This window comes from Lithobates pipiens, unplaced genomic scaffold, assembly GCF_037356315.1.
Source record: "Lithobates pipiens isolate NorthernLeopardFrog02 unplaced genomic scaffold, aLitPip1_a1.2 Scaffold_8, whole genome shotgun sequence".
Classification (NCBI taxonomy): domain Eukaryota; kingdom Metazoa; phylum Chordata; class Amphibia; order Anura; family Ranidae; genus Lithobates; species Lithobates pipiens.
In genome coordinates, this window is record NW_027507903.1 from 175,932,362 (window position 1) to 175,955,993 (window position 23,632).

The window sequence follows — 23,632 nt, forward strand, 5'->3', positions numbered from 1 at the left end:
AACTATCCCTATTTTGTAAACGCTATAACTTTTGGGAAAACCAATCAATAATCGCTTATTTGATTTTTTTTACCAAAAATATGTAGAAGAATACGTATGGGCCTAAACTGAGGGGAAAAAATGTTTTTTTTAGATATTTTTGGGGGATATTTATTATAACAAAAAGTAAAAAATAATGCTCTATTTTTGTTTATAGCGCAAAAAATAAAAACCGCAGGGGTGATCAAATACCACCAAAAGAAAGCTCTATTTGTGGAAAAAAAGGGACGTCAATTTTGTTTGGGAGCCACGTCGCACGACCGAGCAATTGTCAGTTAAAGCGACGCAGTGCCGAATCGCAAAAAGTGGTCTGGTCTTTGACCAGCAAAATGGTCCGGTCTGAAAGTGGTTAAGGATAGTGATTATACGAAGCCATTTATTATCACATAGTTGTTTGGCTCCTTTTTAAATCATAATGATATGAGAAATTACCCAAATGGCTCTGATGAAAAGTTTACATGCCCCGGAATGTTTTGCCTTGGTACAGACACACAAGGTGACACAGACGTGTTAGAATATCGATTAAAGGTTAATTTCCCACATCTGTGGCTTTTTAAATTGAAATTAGTGTCTGTGTATAAATAGACAGCGAGTTTGTTAGTTCTCAAGTGGATGCACTGAGCAAGCTAGATGGGGAGCAGAAAAGAACTGTCAAAAGCCCTGCGTAACAAGGTAGTGAAACTTTATAAAGAGGAAAAGGCTATAAAAAAATATTCAAAGCCTTGAATATGCCAGCCAATACTGTTTAATCACTTATTAAGAATTAGAAAATGTAGGGTAGATCAAGAAAGATTGCAGCCACAACTGCCAGAGGAATTGTTCAGAATACAAATAGAAAATGACAGGTAACCTCAGGAGAAATACAGGCTGCTGTGTGGTTGTTTTAAGGAGCACAATATGACAATACTTGAACAAAAATTAGCTATGTTTTTAGAAAGAAGCCGTTACTGCTTCCATGTAACAAAAAAGCACAATATGCCCGACAATACCTTGACATGCCTCACAGCTTCTGGCACACTGTAATCTGGAGTGACGAAACCAAAATAGAGCTTTATGGTCAAAACCATAAGTGCTATGTTTGGAGAGGGATCAAAAAGGTCTATAGTGACAAGAATACCATCCCCACTGTGAAGCATGATGGTGGCTCACTGATGTTTTGGGGGGGTGTGAGCTCTAAAGGCACATTGAATCTTGTCAAAATTGATAGGAAGATGAATGCAGCATGTTATCAGAAAATACTGGCAGACAATTTACATTCTTCTGCATGAAAGCTAGGCATGGGAAACTCCTGGACTCTCCAGTGGTTACAGCAGAAAAAGTTGAAGCTTCTGAAGTGGCCATCACAGTCTCCTGACCTTAATACCAACGAGGCACTCTGGGGAGATCTCAAACATATTGTTCATACAAGAGGACTAAAGACTTTGAATGACCTGAAGGTTTTTTGCCAAGACGAATGGGCAGCTATGCCACCTGCAAGAATTTGGGAATTCGGGGCCTCAGAGACATCTATTACAAAAGACTGCATGCTGTCATTGATGATAATACACAGTATTAAGAACTAAGGGCAATACACAGTATTAAGAACTATAAGAACTAAGGGTATGCAGACATTTGAACAGGGGTCATTTCATTTGTTTACTTGCCATGTTTTGTTTTATTATTGCGCTATTCTATTATGTCCTACAGTTTTGCTTGCTCACTCTTTAAAAATGTTACTGTATATTACTAATTCTTCAAGGGCAAACTTGAGCACAACTGTGTATGTATAAATATATATATTATATATATTATATTCTTGTAACGCAACTCATTATTATCTTTATTACCGGTACATACTTTTTTACATTAGTTCCCTTGTGCATTACTGACTTTAATTCACCTATCTACTCCCTACTTGACCTGAATAGTGTTAACTCTTTCAATATCTCCAGGAGTCCAAAAAAGCTAGTTAGAAGCTTCCCATTACCTTCTACCCAAACACTTCACAACCCTCTATATTATCTCCAACCATTGTTGCACAATAATATCATAGTAATCTAATACTCCCCAGTAATGATATTCTTTCTCTATTCCTCTCTCCAAACATCTAGGTTCACCTCTAAACTAAAATATATGGAGAAATAGGTGAAGTTGTGGGGAGAGGTTCACCAGCTCTCACCCAGTCCTTAAATTATCTTCTGCTCCAGCAAATATACGTTTCACGTTTAGGGCTGAAACAACTTACTGACATAATCGAAAATAGTTGTCAACTATTTTAACCACTACAATACAGGGCACTTTCGCCCCCTTCCTTCCCAGCCCAATTTTCAGCTTTCAGCGCTCTAGCGCTTTCAGTGACAATTGCGCGGTCATGCTACACTGTACCCAAATGAAATTGTTATCATTTTGTTCGCACAAATAGAGCTTTATTTTGGTGTTATTTATTCACGACTCCGTTTTTTTTTTTTGCGATATAAGCGCAAAAATAGCGGAAATTTGGAAAAAAAACAATATTTTCTTTTTTCTATTTGAAAAGAAATCCAATAAAATCAAATTTTGTCATAAATTTAAGCCAAAATGTATTCTGCTACATGTTTTTGGTAAAAAAAATTCCATTAAGTGTATAATAATTGGTTTGTGTGATCACGGACATATGTACGCAAATGATCATGTACATATGTGTGCAGGTGATCACGTACATATGTGTGCAGATAATCATTGGGACATGTGATTTTAGTGGGACATATGTGGGGGACATGTTTTTATTATTAGGGACATGTGTTTTTATTATTTGGGGACATGTATGTTTTGGGGACATGTGTGTTTTGGGGACATGTGTGGGGACTGTGTTTGTACTGTGTGGTGTGTTGTGTGTTTACACTACACTGATGATCAGTGAGTAAAAAGCTGTAAAAAGCAGCCCATACTCACTGATCATCAGCCGGCTGCAGCGTTCTGCTCTCCTCTCCTCAGCGGTGACTTCCGTGTGAGGAGAGGAGAGCCGATTGCCTAGCAACCGGCTGTTTGTTTACATCACATGACGGCCGTGATTGGACACGGCCGTCATGTGATCAGGAGGGCCAATCACAGAGCCCTCCTGCCGATCTGAGATGTGCCGTGTCCGGGTGACACGAGCACATCGGGATCGCGCCGCTGCGCGGGCGCGCGTGCGCGCGATCCCGCTACTCCTGAATGACGTTCCTGAACGTCCTATCAGGAGTAGACGGCTCCCACCCGGCCGTATATATGCATTGGCCGGGTGGGAAGTGGTTAATAATCGATTAGTTGGTCAGCCGATTAGTTGGCCTACATACGGAACACATTATTTGTTTACATATCAGATAAAACAGTGCAGCACACATACAGCTCAGTACACCGTTCATACATGTCAGTAAGTGGCTGAGAATTTGTGAATGTGTGAGGAGCAATCCCTCATGGGACATGTAGTCCTGGGCAGGAGAAGGGAGGGATTTAAAGTGATTCTAAAGGCAGAAGTTTTTTTTACCTTGCTACAGGGGCACTCTATACTATACTTTGTGGCTTGCTATATAGGCATTCTGAAGGCAGGAGGCACCAGATGCACTGGTGGGGGTCCCCAGAAGAGGAGAGTCACGGCTGCTCTGAGCAAAAACATTACGCAGAGCAGCTTTGTTGTTTAAAGAGGAGCTCCATCAGTTTTTGTGTTTAATAAATGTAAGCGGCTACAAAAAAGTGTAGTTGTTGACTTTCAATAAACAGGCACTCATCTGTCCCACGGTCCAGCGATGTGGCTGCCCAATCCCTCGGTTCTCTCCCTCTCCTCTCCCTGGCTCTGGCATTACAACTGTGGGCACCTGGGTGTGACAGCTCCACAGCCGGGTACGCATTGCACATGCGATCTGAGCTGAAGCGGGAGTGAGTATCTGTCAAAACTAGGTACCTGTCCCCCCCCCCAAATAAAAACGACATGCCAAATGTGGCATAGGAGGGGGGAGGAACACTTTAAGCAGAACTTCCCCTTTTGGGTGGAGCTTTTGTTTTAAGGGCTCTGTGCAGGGAAGATCAGCATCTGAACCCACAGAACTGGAGGCTGATAGACTGGAGGGTAATGTAAGGCATTACAATAACATTTAAAGTAAACATTTACCAGTCTAGTGCATTATATTTAAAATGATTATATCCATGAAAAAAACTTGCAGCCTTTACAACTACTTTACTATAAAATATTTGCATCCCCCCCCCCCCCACACACACACACACACACACACACACACTCTTCTGTAGCTTCATGTCTGTCTCTGTATGTCACTATAAATTAACCCCCTATAGTCATGATTTTTTACTGTTTTTGTACTATAAAGGGCTCTTTTTTTTTTTAACCCCTTCATGACAGGTAATAAAAAAGCATGCTTTTTTAAATGTCTGCCCAGCATGTGTGACAACAAGGGCAGGTAGCTTGTATCAAGCTACTTGCCTATGGCAAGGGAGTTTGTCATTCAAAATATTATATTACAGTTCTGTCTGAAAATCAGCAATACAGTGTTTTAGGTCATTGTTTAACATTTTTCTGTTTGTTATTGTGGATTAGATATTTTGTTCCTCTACCATATAGCTCGTTATTTATATCTACCACTCAATATTCAAGAATAATCTGTATTTCTTTTAAATTTGCATATTAACTAAATTATACACCAAACTTTTCTTTGAGGTTTCTATCCGATTAATCAAAACAATAATTGGCCGACTAATCGAATATGAAAATATACATTAGTCGCAGCCTGATTCACGTTCCATGCAGGTCTGGGGGTTGCCATGGCCTGTCTTAGATAAGATGCCTGACTGACTGCTAAAACTGGAGCAGACAGAATCTGGAGCAACTGTGCGTAGTAACCAATCCTATCTTATTCAGTTTACACCATTCTATGTCATGTGACTGCTGTGAATAACTTCCATATCGGCCTAATGATCAGGAGCCTACCTCCTGGCTCTCAGAAGCTGCGACCCAGAATTGCCAGTGACAATTCAGTCAATGTGCTGGGAGTACACATTGTGCGCTCTCTCAGGTGGCTGGGCATTAAAGCCCACTTTTCTGTCCACCCCATATATGCGTTATGTGATCAGCAAGAATTTAAACTTTACAAAAGAAAGATAGAAGCTGATTGGTTACTATGCAAAGTCTTAGATAATTCCCCTCAATGTGCTTTCAATTTCACATAAAATCAGAGAAAACAATGCCTTATTTTTGTGATACCTAAAAGAGAAGTACGTTTTTTTTGTTTGTTTTTTACCCTTTTATACTTACCTAGGTGGATTCAGCATGGAACCGATGCTGCATCTGTCCCCGGCATCTCTACACTGAGAACCGAGCCATCCAGCATCGCCGACGGCTCGGAGATTCCCGAGAGGAGGGCTGCTGACTGTCAATCAGCAGTTCTCCTCTCTGCTCCTCAACCCTCACTGGAGCGCTGAGCTGTGGAGGGGTGGGGAGCGGCTGTCTCAGTCTCTCAGAGGCTCGCCGAGAGCCTGAGACAGGCATCAGTCCAGGCATCTGGCGAATCCAGACTTTATTGTCATGATGATGCGGTGTGTAGACTGATTCCAGTGATGTCAGCAGAGAGCGGACTTCAGTCCACTCTTTGCTGAAAACAGGTCACAGTCGTGCAAAATTAATTGCACTCCTGTGACCCATAGGAGAAGCCCAGCCAAACAAGCTTAGTGTCATGTTTATGCAGTGATCTTCCTGTTTGCTTACCTCCCCTCATGTGTTCAGACTAAGAGGCCAGCCACTTCCACCTGGTGGTTTTTATAACCTCTCCTCTAAGCATGGCTCCACCCCAGGCCTTATCAGGGAACCTTTATTAACCTGTGCACTGCAAGCCAAGAGGGCTGATCAACCTTTGTGTGTTAGCTTCCTGTTACCTGCCGTGTGCTCTTCTGTTGTTCCGTTACCGACTTTGGCGTGTCCTTAACTATCCCTGTTTGCCTGTGATCCTGACCTTTTGGCGTGTCCCTGACTTTTCCCGTCTGCTTGTGGCCCTGACCTTGGCTTTGTCCCTCACTATCCCTATCCTCCTGTTGCCTACTGTGGGTGTGAGCTGGGGGACCCGGGGGATCGCGACCTGGAGCCAGTTGCAGTCAAGTCCATCCTCACCACTAGAGGCGCTGGTGAACACCTGCTGGCTCTTAGACTCCGTTCCCCAGGGAATCTTACGCTCTAACCCCAGTGGGATCTGTCCCCCGTCTGCAGCAGTCAGCCGTAGGGTCCACAACCTTGCGGTGCACTCCTGATCCCTACGGTGTGCATCTGTCACCTCGCCTCAAGGTGACCTGACACTTAGGCTGGACTTTCCTAATGTATCCCCTGTACCTTTCTGATATCTAATAAAATTTTTGTAAGCACATTTTTTACTTCTGTTTTAAAATGTACTGAATGACCATAGATTTATGTTACGTAGATTGCATGTTGTATCATGATGACTCATTAGTGTTAATGCCAACATCCAGGCTACATAATCTGGAAGGGCTTGGAAAGATGAAGGTGTTAAAGTAGGAGGATATGACTGATGTAATACACTTGATCATGCAGTTGTGCAGTAATCTCACTATATGTGGTTTCAGGAAGCCAGTAAGAGGTTACCTGGGATCTGATGGGATATGTGAGCTACACAGAGAAAGATGCCACTGCTTAAGTGAACACAATCTACTAGTGAACATACAACATACAAAATATAACACATACACGGAATGCGTCAGGGCTGTCCTCTATCACCTCTAATATTTCTCCTCTCCTTGGAACCCTTCCTGTGTACAGTAAAGTTAGACCTTGGAATCTTGGGCTACCGGAAAGCCTCTGGGGTGAATAAGGTGTCCGCTTTTGCGGACGATCTGATCTTCTTTTTGACTGACCCACTGGTGTCTCTGCCAAAGCTGTTACATTTGTTACAGACATATGGCAAACTGTCCAACTTTCAAATCAACCCGTCAAAGTTCTCTGCTCTTCCCATCTTGCTAGATCAGGCCAAGGTTGATAGTCTCCGTGCCTCCTTCCCTTTCTGTTGGGTGCCCGATGTTATCCGTTATTTGGGAGTTAACATTACCTCAGACCCGGCTGCCCTTTATTAAGCTAATTTTGATCCACTGCTTACACGAGTGAGAGCTGATCTATTACACTGGCACACGCTTACCCTGACATGGTTCGGTCGCTGTAATGCCCTTAAGATGACCTTACTACCTCATATCCTATATTTACTGCAGGCACTCCCTACCCTTCTGCCTCCCTCTTTTTTCAAGCGCAAAACCTCCCTATTTTGTGAGTTTGTTTGGTCCCATCGAAAACCATGCACCCAGCTCCAGCTCTTCCATCTTCCTAAAAATCAGGGTGGAGTGGGACTGCCTGATGTGAGGGCTTACTACAGGGCAACTCATCTCACAAGGTTGGTCGACTGGTACTGTAATGCAGAGGCTAAGCACTGTTGGCTATGGAATTGGAGGATTCAGGCAGTATGGCAAAAAGTTGGCCGTGGATCGCCTCGCCACTCCCAAGATCACTCAGTGACCACCCCATGTTGGGAAGCACCCTGCAAATATCTAGGGCAGCATTCCATAGGACCTCGATCTCTCCTCTGCCCTCCCCTATGATCCCTATCCTGGGCAATCCGGAGTTTGAGCCTGGTCTCTGGAACCCCCAATTTCTTTGGTTGATGTCTGGCAGCCGTGCTCATCTTTTTTTGATTTCTTGGGGGCAGATGGCAAACTTTCCCCAGCCACACTTGTCTGCGCAGCCGACCCTCCCTTAGACTTCTGGAGTGGTCTCCAGTTTCGACATTTTCTCCGTCAATGCTCTCACACTCCAGGTATCTCTTGGCAGCTCACCAAGCTGGAATGTCTGTGTCATAAGGGGGAACCAATTCGTCATGGCCTCTCTATCATTTACGCTGCCTTTACTCGGTCGGCGCCTGACTTCTCTCCTACATTCCTCTCACGCTGGGAGTCTGACCTTGATATACAATTTTCCTACTCGCAAAAGGAAAAAATCCTTCATTTTACACAGAAATCCTCCATAGCCACTAAGGTGCAAGAAACCAGCTATAAGATGCTGATGAGATGATATAGGGTACCTACGACCTTACACTGTATTTTCCCACAAGTACCTGACACATTCTAGAGATGCAATGCTGAGACAGGTACTATGTTGCACATCTTTTGGGACTGCCTAAAATTAAACCATTCTGGCAAGAGGTGGCCTGTACTCAAACATCTGACCAATGTTGGCCTAGCTGACAATCCCACGGCATACTTGCTGCACCTCACGCAACGGCCCATTTAGTTTTCACTGACACGTATCTGCAGGAGGGCTTGCAACACAGGTGATTATCTCTCTGGTTTTTGCAAGGCTCGGGGTGAGAGAATGGACACAGCCAAACAGTAGGTTTCAGCCAAAATCATTGGCTGAAATCTACTGCCAAACTTGTGCGGTGTCTAAACACAGCATGTTTGTGCGGTGTCTAAACACAGCATGGGTCAGCAGGGGGTGCACACACGCGCCAAAGCAAGCCAGCAATGTACATGTAGGTTGCTGTGCCTGCACCTGTCAACTGCTCGCAGTATATTTACTGTGAGTGGTTGGCAGAAGGTTAATCAACACATAGGGGGTATGTCCAGGTGCGGATCAGAGTGATCTCAAGAGATTTCAGCTGCACCAAACAGTAAGTCTCTTTTATTGGTTGAACTAGATGTACTTGTGTCTTTTTTTTTTTTTCAACCAGACTAACTGTGTAACTATGTGTTCAGCATTTTCTGCTGTAATAACGTTCATTCGTTTTTGTAATCATTAGTAGGGTCAAATCAATGTTCGTTTTCGACGGAAAAAACTGAAGGAGCAGGATGGATTTTTTTTCCTCGAATGTATGAGTTTTTAATAGTGTATACCGTTTTTGTTTGGTAGAGTCAATTCATTTGAAAGTTGAATGTTAAAGCGGAGGTCCACCCTAAAGTAGAGCTTCCGCTCATTGGAACCCTCCCCCCCTCCGGCACCACAATTGGCACCTTTCAGGGGGGAGGGGGGTGCAGGTACCTATACAGTACAGGTATCTGCATCCACTTCCGGCGTAGATTCTGCAGAAGCTACGCCCCTTTCCGCAGAATCTACGCCCCTTTCCGAAGGTCCCCCGCTGCCTGCTGGGAAACACACGGATCCCAGAGACAGCGGCGACCATCCTTATTGCGCAGTGCGACTCGCGCATGCGCAGTAGGGAACCGGGAAATGAAGCCGCAAGGCTCCACTTCCTGATTCCATACCTAAGATGGCGGCGGCAGCACCCGAGAGACGATCGAGAGATCGGCTTCGGGTGCCGACATCGCGGGCGCGCTGGGCGGGTAAGTTTCATTATTTTAAAAGTCAGCAGCTGCAGTATTTGTAGCTGCTGGCTTTAAAAAAAAAAAAAAAAACGGCGGACTCCCACTTTAAAGACTAAGTTCACCTTTAATTAAAAAATTATAAATGTACATATTTTTGCAGGTAAAAATTAGCATTTATAATTTTTTTTTAAAATAGGAGCCTACAAGTTATTACCCCCACGATCTGCTGATTGTGTGTGCAATGTCAGGCTCCTGCACACACTGCCTACTCTGTGCCCATACCTCTGTGCTGGTTGTCATTTTCGGAGCTGTAGACAGTGTGAATAAATACAGGTGTGCTGATCAGTGCACTCACAGTTCATTTAAATGATAAGTCTGGTGCAGTGGTAGATGGGTCTTGTAGTTTATTCATTCACAGATCTCTGTGAATGAATGATGTGGCTGTATGGGCACAATGGTGCCCTTATCAAATTGTGACATTGGGTGCAGGGAGAACCCCCACTTTCACACTGAGGGGAGGGGGGCAGACTAGAACATGTTACATGCTACACCCTAAATATGGGTATAATATGTAACATGTTCTAAATGCTGAACTTAGCCTTTTAACCACTTTCAGACCGGACCATTTTGCTGGTAAATGACCAGAGGTCTTTTTACACTTTGGCACTGCGCTGCTTTAACTGGTAATTGCGCGGTCATGCAATGTTGTACCCAAACAAAATTTGCGTCCTTTTCTTCCCACAAATAGAGCTTTCTTTTGATGGTATTTGATTGCCTCTGCGATTTTTATTTTTTGCGATATAAACGTAAAAAGACCGCAAATTTTGAAAAAAAATGATATTTTCTACTTTTTGTTATTAGAAAAATCCAATAAACTCAATTTTAGTCATACATTTAGGACAAAATGTATTCAGCCACATGTCTTTGGTAAAAAAAAAGTCAATAATTGTATATTTATTGGTTTGCGCAAAAGTTGTCACATCTACAAACTAAGGTACGTTTTCTGGAATTTACGCAGCTTTTAGTTTACGACTGCCTATCTCATTTCTTGAGGTGCTAAAATGACAGGGCAGTACAAAACCCCCCCAAATGACCCCATTTTGGAAAGTAGACCCCCTAAGGAAATTGATAAGAGGCATGTTGAGCCCATTGAATATTTTATTTTTTTGCCTCAAGCGATTGAATAATGACAAAAAAAAAATTTTTTTTTTTTTTTTACACAAAGTTGTCACTAAATGATATATTGCTCACACATGCTATGGGCGTATGTGAAATGACACCCCAAAATAAATTCTGCTGCTTCTCCTGAGTACGGGGATACCACATATGTGGGACTTTTTGGGAGCCTAGCCGCGTACAGGGCCCTGAAAACCAAGCACCGCCTTCAGGCTTTCTAAGGGCGTCAATTTTTGATTTCACGCCTCACTACCTATTACAGTTTTGAAGGCCATAAAATGCCAAGATGGCACAAAACCCCCACAAATGACCCCATTTTAGAAAGTAGACACCCCAAGCTATTTGCTGAGAGGCATGTTGAGTCCATGGAATATTTTATATTTTGCCACAAGTTGCGGGAAAATTACAAACTTTTTTTTTTTTTTTTTTTTTTCACAAAGTTGTCACTAAATGATATATTGCTCATGCATGCCATGGGCATATGTGAAATGACACCCCAAAATAAATTCTGCTGCTTCTCCTGAGTACGGGGATACCACATATGTGGGACTTTTTGGGAGCCTAGCCGCGTACGGGGCCCCGAAAACCAAGCACCGCCTTCAGGCTTTCTAAGGGCGTAATTTTTTGAGTTCACTTCTCACTACCTATTACAGTTTTGAAGGCCATAAAATGCCAAGATGGCACAAAACCCCCACAAATGACCCCATTTTAGAAAGTAGACACCCCAAGCTATTTGCTGAGAGGCATGTTGAGTCCATGGAATATTTTATATTTTGCCACAAGTTGCGGGAAAATTACAAACTTTTTTTTTTTTCACAAAGTTGTCACTAAATGATATATTGCTCACGCATGCCATGGGCATATGTGAAATGACACCCCAAAATAAATTCTGCTGCTTCTCCTGAGTACGGGGATACCACATATGTGGGACTTTTTGGGAGCCTAGCCGCGTACGGGGCCCCAAAAACCAAGCACCGCCTTCAGGCTTTCTAAGGGCGTTACAGTTTTGAAGGCCATAAAATGCCAAGATGGCACAAACCCCCCCCCCCCCAAATGACCCCATTTTAGAAAGTAGACACCCCTAAATTTAGGGGTACACTAGTGAGACTAGGTAATAAATGGCGGGTGCCCTGAAACTATAAAAAAATAACTAACCAACCAGCGTCACCTGTAACAGTTATATGGTGATCACTGGTGAAAGGGTTAACTAGGGGGCAATCAGGGGGCTTTATGCGGTAGTATATGGGGGTCCCTGGCGCTATAAAAAGCTGCGGCGAACCTAAATACCTACCTGCCTAACTAGCGTCACCTGTGACACTAATACAGCGATCAGAAAAACGATCGCTTATTAGGCTGGGTTCACACTGGAGCGATGCGGGAACGCCACGAATGCGCGGCGGGTTCCCGCATCGCATGCCTCCCGGCGGCAGTTCACACTGCCCTATGCGAACTGCTGGGAGTGTCAGTGAAATGTTAATGACACCCCCAGATCAGTTCGCATATCGCAGTGCGATCTGCAAACTTGGATCGCATGGTGTGAACACCCATGCGATCCGATTCTGCTGCGGACCAAAAAAAGGGTCCCGTGCGAGTTTGCGGCGGGTGCGACACGAATTCAGCCATACTATCTGTATAGCTGAACTCGAATCGCACAGAGATCGGATGTGATTTGCACTGCAGTGCGGTGCGAATCACATCCGTTCTCATAAACCGCTGCAATGTGAACCCAGCCTTAGTGACACTGGCGACGGGGGGTGATCACGGGGTTAAACCTTTATTGGGGGGGTTAGGGGGGTACCTTAGAACTAAAGGGGGCTAACCCTAACTGCCCTAACAGTTATTAGTCACAAATGACACCTGCCGGGTGATCAGGGGGTTAAACCTTTATTAGGTAATAAATGGCGGGTGCCCTGAAACTATAAAAAAATAACTAACCAACCAGCGTCACCTGTAACAGTTATATGGTGATCACTGGTGAAAGGGTTAACTAGGGGGCAATCAGGGGGCTTTATGCGGTAGTATATGGGGGTCCCTAGCGCTATAAAAAGCTGCGGCGAACCTAAATACCTACCTGCCTAACTAGCGTCACCTGTGACACTAATACGGCGATCAGAAAAATGATCGCTTATTAGGCTGGGTTCACACTGGAGCGATGCGGAAACGCCGCGAATCCGCGGCGGGTTCCCGCATCGCATGCCTCCCGGCGGCAGTTCACACTGCCCTATGCGAACTGCTGGGAGTGTCAGTGAAATGTTACTGACACCCCCAGATCAGTTCGCATATCGCAGTGCGATCTGCAAACTCGGATCGCATGGTGTGAACACCCATGCGATCCGATTCTGCTGCGGGCCAAAAAAAGGGTCCCGTGCGAATTTGCGGCGGGTGCGGCGGGTGTGGCGGGTGCGGCGGGTGCGGCGAATGGCTGAACTCGAATCGCACAGAGATCGGATGTGATTTGCACTGCAGTGCGGTGCGAATCACATTCGTTCTCATAAACCGCTGCAATGTGAACCCAGCCTTAGTGACACTGGCGACGGGGGGTGATCACGGGGTTAAACCTTTATTGGGGGGGTTAGGGGGGTACATTAGAACTAAAGGGGGCTAACCCTAACTGCCCTAACAGTTATTACAGTCACAAATGACACCAATGCAAAAAAAAAAAAAAAAAAAAAAAAAATGACATTGGTGTCACTGTGACTGGGGGGCAGGGGTAATTGGGGGGGTGATCGGGGGGTAAAGGGGGGGTGTGAGTGTGCCTGGCATGTTCTACTGTGTGTGGGATGTGTTGGTGCAACTCACTGATCCGCTCTCCTCCGTGTCGGAACGAAAAATACCGACACGGAGGAGAGAATACATCACTTCCTCTCCTGTGTTTACATTACAGGAGAGGAAGTGATGTCACCGGGGATTTCCATTCGTCGGGAGCGATCGCGAGGGGGTGGCCATGAATGAATGGCCGTCCCCTCGTCCGGGATCGCTCCCGAACGAAAACCGACCGCCGCAGGCACCGGGCGGGGGCCCGATCGGGCCCCCGACCCGCGGGAGGCAAAGGACGTACATATATGTGCTTATGCCTGCCCGTGCCATTCTGATGACGTACATCGGCGTGAGGCGGTCGGCAAGTGGTTAAAGCCAACTGAAATGAAATTTGAATTATTTGATTATTACATTTGTTAAATTAAATTATTAATTTAAATTATTAAATTTAAATTATTAATAATTACTACATTTATTATTAAATTTGATTATTTTTTTAAGAATTTTCTTTTAAAATGTTACTAGCATATACCCAGCTTATATTAACATCCTACTGAGTAAGATGGTTATCCCTGGCAAATTACAGTAGGGTGATTGGTTTGAAAAAAAATGTTGGTTTACCAACTATAATGTAATGTACCAACTATAATGTAACCATGGGTTTTATACAGGAAACTGTAAATAGTATCTTAAATGTCTGCCTTCTTATATATTTATGATGCACACAAAAATTAAGTTGAAGGAAAATTTTAGGCTTTTTTAGCAAACAAATGTTTGAATCCTCCTCCACGCTCAGCCACAATTAAAAGTTAAAAAAATCGAAATAAATGTGAATATACCAAAATAAATAAATCCATTTTTTTTTTTAAGGGTAAGAAATAAATTCCCCTAAAAAAAAATATAAACAAAGAATCAATCAGAATCCTCAATGCAGTGTGTCACCTTCGTAATCTAAAGATCTGTATATGTTGATGTCATTAAATACTGACATATTACAACTATCAAAAATTCTCCATGAACAATACTCCAAATTATCAGTCAAATATCAACCAAACATTATATGTAAATAAATAAAGTCCAGTGAAATTAGTCCATCCAGTGTCCAAACGAATAATAAAGTGAATATATTCTTAAAAAAACATGATATCCACCAAGTAATGTTCACAATTACTAATTAATGAATTAGCATGTCAGAGTGAGAGGAATAATTCTGGGGCCACCATTTATGATTAAATTTGAGTTCATAAGCTCCACATGATTTTCAAGCATCATCTGTGTACATTTAATGGCATCATAGCTTTATGCTGTCTTAGGCCGCGTACACACGGGCGGACTGTCTGACGGACTTGGTCCGCTGAAATGTGTTTCAGCGGACAATCCGCTTGTGTGTGGGCTTCAGCGGACAGTCTGGCGGACTAAGTCTTTCGGAATTTCCGTAATATTGTCCGTCCAAACTTGGTTTCAGCGGACAGTCCACTCGTGAGTAGGCTAGTTCGACGGACTAAGTATGGCGCATGCTCAGAAAGGATTTACACGGCCGAAGGTTGCATTGCAGTGTATTGGACGTCGTATTTCTAGTCCCGTCGTACATGCTGTACGCGTCATCACGCAAGCTTTCAGCGGACTGTCTGTTCATCGTGTGTGGTCAAGTCCGTTCATTCAAAAGTAGGACGGACTGTCTGTCGGATTGTCTGACGGACTTAGTTGGACGGATAGTCCGCCCGTGTGTACGCGGCCTTACATGTACACATAATTTTGAGGCTTAATATATATGATAGTTTTTCCTCATCTATTATATCTTACAAAAATAGACATTATGCTGTGCTAAAATTAATATTAGTGTATTTTACTGAAAATAAAGATTTAATAAACTTTTGTGCAAATATTGTGCAACATATAAAAATTTGCAAGTACCAAGCTTATCGTCTACTGGTTCACAAAGGAAGGATAAAGAATGCCAGGCTGGACTAAGAGCCCTTTCACACCGAGCCACTGGGGGCGTCAGTGGTAAAGCAGCGCTATTTTTAGCGCCGCTTTACCGTTGTTTTTGCAGCGCTATTTGGCCTCTAGCGGGGAGGTTTTAACAGCCCGCTAGCGGGCGAAAAGGTATTAAATCCGCCCACAAAAGGCCGCTGGTATTGCAGCGCTGCCCCATTGATTTCAATGGGAAGTAGCGGGGGAGCAGCGGTGGAGGAGCGGTGAGTTCACCGCTCCTTCATCATTCCAAAGAAGCTGCTGGCAGGACTTTTTGTGAAGCCCTGCCAGTGCACCACTCCAGTGTGAAAGCCCTCAGGCTTTCACACTGAAGTGAAAGGACCCACTTTTTTCAGGCCCTATACAGGCGCTATTTTTAGCAGGGTGTACGGGGCCTACCAGATGTGTGTGCTGACATGCAGCCCTCAGAGAAAGTAATACTGGCCATACACTATACGAAAAATCAGCTGAAATTCGGTCATTTCGGCAGTTTGTATGTTTTTGGCCAGTTGATGGGCACAAAATTGATAATCGTTGGGACGTTTTTGAAAAACAAAGGACCAAGTTTGGAAATTTTCTGCCGAACGAACGATAAATTGAAAGGTTAATGTGTTTCCCGTCCAAACTGTCTGCACTAGGTATATGTAAAAAAACAAACAAAAAAAAGATTGATTTATGTCCAATGAATGATTTATCGGTCATTACATGATGGCACTATAGTTTGCGCTCACAGCCGAATGTTCGTTTTTCAAAAATGGGTTTGGCCAATTTTTCCTATAGTGCATGGCCAGCATAAGGCTGCTTTCACACTGCAGGGCTTGTAAATGTGCTATTTGTTTTACAAAAACGTATAGTGCGTTTTAAATGCATTGTGTTAAAATTTAATGCAAAATATCTGAGGTGAATAGCAGGTTGTTAAGGACTCCATCGAGTTCTGGCTCCTTAACAACCAGCTGTTCATTGGTTGTTAAAGATCCTGGCAGATGCCAGCTTTTCACTGGTTGTTAAGCAGCTGACACCTACTGGCGTCCTTAACAACCAGTGATAACTACATTTATGCCTCCTCCCAGTACCTCCTTGGTGGTCAGTATGCTCCAGCTCCCCTTGTGTAGGATTGATGCTACCATGGGAGAAGCCGTAAAGACCGAACGGGACAGCCAGGAGCATCAGCTCTGATAATGTGAGGGCAGGAGAAGGAGGCTTCTGAATCGACTTCTTCACAGGAGCTGGATAATGGTGACCACCATGGGTGTGAGGGGGGGATGTGGGGGCATTGTTTGTATATATATCCACAGATTGTTAAGGGAGCTGGCATGTGCCAACTCCTTAACAATCAGATATTCCCTGGTTGTTAGGGATGTCGGCGGGTGCCTGCTTCTTAGCAACAGAATCTTTGTGCCACGTGACCCCAAAAATGCACCAAAAAATACACCCCGTGTGCGTTGTTGGTGCATTTGTGGTGTGATTGCCATTGACTTAAATGGAAGGTGCATCTTTGGTGCGCTTTTGAAAAGATGCAGCATGCAGGACTGTGAAAAGTCACATAGGATTTAAAGCAAAATAATTGTGATGCTCTTTTGTCACTCTGGAAATGTGCCTTCTGTATTTCCAACGTGACAAAGGACTTTTAAGTACTTTCAAAGTCAAAGAGTAGCATATTACTGTATGTGAAAAATGAAAAAGTGGCCCGAAAGAGAGGATTTAACCCCCTGCCACAAATTCTCACCGTTCCTTTGGACCCATTGTTGTAAATGTATTTATTTGACATAAATTATACACATGCCTCAAAATAAATGTTGTATAAAAGTTCTACCTCAAAATGAATGAGCATTACAAGGTCTCCTTAGATATGCACTTCTGGACATTATATGCTTTTGGTGAGCAGCTGCTGCAGCCTCTGGTGTATAACTGATATCTATATAGGAGAGAACCACAAGCAATGAGACATATTTAAATTCAGATATCATAGTCCATCCATGCTTATTCATCTAATTAAAATATTAGCACAGGCAGCTGTGTTTAACTGAAATCTTCTGGGATAATTAACAGACAGTAATACATTCAAATTCCTGGTCCTCTGAAATTTGTATTTGTAAAGAATGGATAAATGAGGACAGATGCTCTTTCCTATGAGTACATAGTGAAAGCATCAATAAGCATATAATATACAACTCCCCTTTACTACTGAGACCATTTATTTTAGCATTCATTTATATTTAAGGGGAGCAGTTTTGCACACAGACATTGCTGTTTTGCACTATTCTTATCTTGGCAGTCTGGTGATCCTAGAGCAGTGATGGCGAACCTTGGCACCCCAGATGTTTTGCAACTACATTTCCCATGATGCTCAACTACACTGCAGAGTGCATGAGCAGCATGGGAAATGTAGTTCCAAAACAGCTGGGGTGCCAAGGTTCGCCATCACTGTCCTAGAAGATGCCTGCTTATAATAATGGTACACACAGCACCCAGCAGATCTTACACATACGTGGAAACATTACTAAGAAGGTTATCATAACCACCAATCATACTGAACCTTAATTGGAAGTTTAAAAATGATATTTAATTCAGGAAGCAGAGAGAGAGAGAGAGAGAGAGAGAGAGGTATTTGAACAGTACAGACTACAGTAAGTACACTCAGGATTCTAGGCAAATGGCATTATACAAAATTCAGATTACAGTTAACAAGGTTAACTTTCAGATTTTAGCGCAGCGGTGGTGCTTACCTAACCAATTCGCCTCTGAAGCAACTTTTTCATTTTTTCCACACACATTAAAATCTTTGGCTAGAAAATATTATATATTTTCTGAAAGCAGAGGCCCAGTAGAAAAAAAAGAAAGTAGTTGCGATTGTTATTGTTGAACAATATCTGCACTATCAAATCTACAATATATTTTCAGTAAAAAAATACACTAAAATACATTTTAGTGCACACAAACACAATATAATCTCCAATTTTTATTAGTATTTTATATTCTACATTTGAGCCAGCAGGTGAGACTTTAGGCTCTTTTTCATGTTTGCATGCAGGGCTTTCTCGCTGCTGGAGTGGGTTTACGACAACCAGTAATCCACTGTTTATTGTGTGAATTTTGCTTCCTTACATTTTTTTATAATTACACCTCATAGTGTCTCTTTCTCTCGTTTGACCATTCTTCCAGAAGTGCATTTGTGAGGTCAGGCACTGATGTGGGGAGCGAGAAGGCCTGGATTGCAGTCTCCACTCTTAGCCCTTGTACACACGGTCGGACATTCTGATCCCAAAATCCGTCTGATTTTTTCAGACGAATTTTGTCCGAAACTGGTGTTGCATACACACGGTCGGACAAAGTTGTCAGAAAATCCAATCGTTAGGAACATGATGACGTTCATTTGTTATGATGGGACTACGTTCAGGCTAGTAGCCAATAGCTTTGGTCTCGTAATTTGAACTGAGCATGCGTGGCACTTTGTCTGATCGGAATTCTCTACAAATGGTTGGACAAAGTGCGATCGGATCATGTTGTCGGAAAATTTATATCCAGCTCTCAAACTTTGTTGGTCAGACATTCCGACGGAAAAAGTCAGATGGAGCCCACATACGGTCGGATTATCCAACAACACGGTCCGATCGTACATTTTCCGTCGGAATGTCCGACCGCGTGTACAGGGGCTAATTCATCCCAAAGGTGTTCTATAGGGTTGAGCTCAGGGCTCTGTGCAGGCCAGTCAAGTTCCTCCACCCCAAACTCGCTCATCCATGTCTTTATGGAGCTTGCTTTGGGCACTGGTCCTCAGTCATGTTGGAACAGGAAGGGGCCATCCCCAAACTGTTCCCACAAAGTTGGGAGCATGAAATTGTCCAAAATGCCTGAAAAACAACCCCACGCCATAACCCCCCCTCCACCAAATGATTTGGACCATTGCACAAAGCAAGGTCCATAAAGACATGGATGAGCGAGTTTGGGGTGGAGGAACTTGACTGGCCTGCATGGAGTCCTGATCTCAACCCGATAGAACACCTTTGGAATGAATTAGAGTGGAGACTGTGAGCCAGGCCTTCTCATTCACATCAGTGCCTGACCTCACAAATGCTCTTCTGGAAGAATGGTCAAACATTCCCATAGACACACTCCTAAACCTTGTGGGCAGCCTTCCCAGAAGAGGTGAAGCTGTTATAACTGCAAAGAGTGGGCCAAGTCAGTATTGAACCCTACGGACTAAGACTGGGATGCCATTAAAGTTCGTGTGTGTAAAGGCAGGTGTTCCAATACTTTTGGTAATATAGTGTGTGTGTATATATATATATATATATATATATATATCCCCTTATTTTAGTTGTTTATCTTCATCTGCAATGTATTGTGAACATTTTTTCTGAACATACTTTTGTCACCGGGACCAGCTAATCTGTTAAGATTTTTATGAGTGACATCTGGGTACATTTCCATTTTCATTTGTAAAGAATCTGATGTCAAGCCATATGCTACAAATTGACAGTTTGCATGTTAGATTTCTCTATGCTATGAACACTGTGGGATGTTAAAGCACCAGATTTCCTTGCAGTCCATTAAACTCTACATTCATTTCTACATTTCTGAAAGTAACTGAAACAAGACACAAGGCAGAATATGTGTTGTATTTGGCATATGAAAGTGCTTTATTTATTTTTACTTAGTAAAAAAAAAAAAAGTAAAAGTGCAGTAACCTGTAGGAATAAGTCAATAACAAGTAACCCATTTGCAGCAAGTTGAGCCAAATGCACATGCACACTTAGCAGCCTCTATGTGCTGAGCTGCGCATGCCGCATACAGCTGTAATACAAGGCAGTGGCTGTGTATGGGCATGGTCGGGTAAATGCTGCTGACTTCCATAGGGGAGAAGCAGCGTATGCACTTGCACGGGTGAACACCGATGCAGAAACCATCAACGTTTACCTGAACTTGGCTGCACACAGGAGCTGCTAAGAGTCCATGTGAATAAGGCATTGTCAATGATTAATCTCTCTTTAAGAAACGGGATTATTACATGTGGGTATATAAGGAAGCCCAGAATTTATACTAAATAGTCACATACAGTAATTTCTTAGGAAGTTTTTTATACTTTTTATTTATGTAATATGTCATTTTCTCTTTTCATTACAATTATTAACCACATCTTTTTTTACATCTTTCAGCTCCAGTAATAAGCAGATTCTCAAGACGCGCATCTGGTAAGGTCTGATTACATTTTAAATACTATTGTATGTATTCTTTTGTCACTAGGTATTTTTTATTATTTTTATACAAAGTAATGCTATTTAGTCCTGCATGTACAGTATGTAATTTGCCAGTAGTAGAAGCTCTTGGTGAGCTGGCAATACTTTAAAGTATATGTGAACCCTTACCTTGTACAACAACCCGTTCAGTTTTAAATTGAAATGAAAGGCAAAACGTGTATGTATGTGTAAATATATAAAAAAAATTTAAGTTATCACTTAATCTCTGTTCTCAGTTTCATAAGGGGCTTGGAGAGGTGGAGGGAAAAAAACAGCAATGCACTGATCTTTCCAGTGAAGACCTGTGCAGGGGGGCTTGTCAGCACATGTCTTGGCCATTGAAAAACAGGTAGGCTGTGCTGGGGCGGATGTGCTCCCATGTCTTGCATAGTCAGTTTTAAATAGGAAAACAGTAGAACTGGCAGGAACACAAGCACACGGTACAACATGCACACATAACGAACATGAAATGTTGGTAACATACTTTTTAAGCTAAACTGAAGAAAATACCCTGGAAGTGGGGCTTCCCCTGCACTGCAAGGGTTAAATGTTCATATTTTCAATAGAACCAGTAAAAAGCACATTTACTTATTTTATTCCTTGTTTCCATAGGCTCCCTATTCCATGTAGCACCCTCCAAGTTAGGGTATAGGCTCTCACGCAAATTTAGTTAACCTCCCTGTAACAAGTGGAGCAGTGATTGATTATTGTTAAACAGACATCTACAAGATGAATGGATAAATCAATTCACCCGTAGAAACAACAGCGCATAATACTCTATAGAAAAAAAGAAATTATATGTTATTTGTTCTAGTGCAAACTATTGTTCTACGGAAAACATGTATATCTTCCCAAATATAGTCATACAAAATAGATATTGTCCATGATAACTGTCCATATATCCAGATTATACTGAGTAATCAAGATGGTTTCAGGGAAAGAGGAACTGAAACAGAATATCTATTTCAGTCCATAAACAAAAATAAAAAGCAAAACTGAAACAAAGTGTCCTGGTACAGATCATAGGGAGTATACGATGCAATCCTTCCTTAACGTGATTAAACTTCCAACAGTGAAATGTAGTGTTCCCAAATTTGCTGGGGTGCAATCTCAAGCATGAGGTGACCCCCCTTAGTTATATTCTTACCAGATGTGCCTGGTTACACGGGCTCTCAGATATTACTCCTCATCGGCTGGATCTCATCCGCTTCATAAGTGCCGGGTAATACAAGATCAGATGTGCCTGGTTACACGGGCTCTCGGTTATTACTCCTCATCGGCTGGATCTCATCTGCTTCATGAATGCCGGGTAATTCAAGATCAGTCAGATCTCCCTATACAGCTTCTTCAGCAATCCCTTAAAGAGACGCACCCCCCCTCTCCCGAGACTTTAATAATTTCAGCTGTTGGAAACAGCGCAAACTAGCGGAACTCATGTGCTGCTAACAACTCCGCTAGTTTGCGCTGTTTCCAACAGCTGAAATGATTAAAGTCTCGGGAGAGGGGGGGTGCGTCTCTTTAAGGGATTGCTGAAGAAGCTGTATAGGGAGATCTGACTGATCTTGAATTACCCGGCATTCATGAAGCAGATGAGATCCAGCCGATGAGGAGTAATAACCGAGAGCCCGTGTAACCAGGCACATCTGATCTTGTATTACCCGGCACTTATGAAGCGGATGAGATCCAGCCGATGAGGAGTAATATCTGAGAGCCCGTGTAACCAGGCACATCTGGTAAGAATATAACTAAGGGGGGTCACCTCATGCTTGAGATTGCACCCCAGCAAATTTGGGAACACTACATTTCACTGTTGGAAGTTTAATCACGTTAAGGAAGGATTGCATTGTATACTCCCTATGATCTGTACCAGGACACTTTGTTTCAGTTTTGCTTTTTATTTTTGTTTATGGACTGAAATAGATATTCTGTTTCAGTTCCTCTTTCCCTGAAACCATCTTGATTACTCAGTATAATCTGGATATATGGACAGTTATCATGGACAATATCTATTTTGTATGACTATATTTGGGAAGATATACATGTTTTCCGTAGAACAATAGTTTGCACTAGAACAAATAACATATAATTTCTTTTTTTCTATAGAGTATTATGCGCTGTTGTTTCTACGGGTGAATTGATTTATCCATTCATCTTGTAGATGTCTGTTTAACGTTTTCTAGTGGTTTTATTTGATTTAATGCCTTTTAAAACAGCTGCTTAAATTCCACAGCTCCCAGGTAGAAAGCATATCATTTGATGCTGAGCGCCTTTTATTTGCGTGGCTAACGGGCGGAGGTTATCCTAAGCAAAGGTGCATATTTGTTCAGTGATTGATTATTGTAGCCTGCTCAGTGCTTCACATGCTGCTGGTCTGGATATCAGAAGGAGGCAACTGATGGTCCTGTGGCATTGTGAGTACTGACCTCCTAGTGACTGTGTGCAAATCTCTGTCCCCCAGGAGGGCAACTGTCAAGAGACTGGAGCACTGGACATTTTTTTTTGTGATATGCACATGGACTCAAGCCGGCCCTAGACAGATCAAAATTTTACCGGTTCAGCAGGAACCGCCTGATTTCGATCCATGTATTGGCAGGCTGGTTGTACTGAAGTCGAGCCATCGATCAACTTCAGTACAACCAGCCTGTAAATTTATTTTCATGCGATCACTAGTGCCGACTATAGCCGCAAACAGTGATCATTGTATTCTGATGGAGGGGAAACCTCCTGCTGTCAGAATGCAATAGCTTGTGGGAGGGATTCAGGGTTGATGGGGGAATTGAGCAATTTTCTTTCCTTCATCCTGTGGTTGAAAGAAAAAAAATGGGTAATGTATGGCCAGCCTTATGCATTTATTATTATTATTATTATCATACAGGATTTATATAGCGCCAACAGTTTATGCAGTGCTTTACAATATAAAAGGGAGACAATACAGTTATAATACAATAAAATACAAGAGGATTAAGAGGGCCCTGCTCATAAGAGCTTACAATCTAATACTTAGATAATGGAATTAAGTACAATTGATTTGCACTATTAATTTCACTAACTAGAGCACTGTGTTAATAGTATTTTTATATGATTACCTATTGATCATCAATTTTGTCTTAAATGAGGCCCTGGCCTCGTTCCAA

General features: G+C 42.7%; 1 protein-coding gene across 2 annotated transcripts in view; it reads left to right on the forward strand.

The window, feature by feature from the left end:
• The window catches only part of PRKAR2B (protein kinase cAMP-dependent type II regulatory subunit beta), a 185,788-nt gene that overhangs the window by 67,318 nt on the left and 94,838 nt on the right, over positions 1-23,632 (forward strand). For both annotated transcript variants that reach the window (XM_077472423.1, XM_077472424.1), the window contains one exon: positions 20,418-20,453. In XM_077472423.1, the coding sequence (XP_077328549.1) occupies positions 20,418-20,453 (36 nt within the window). The remainder of the gene's footprint in view (positions 1-20,417; positions 20,454-23,632) is intronic.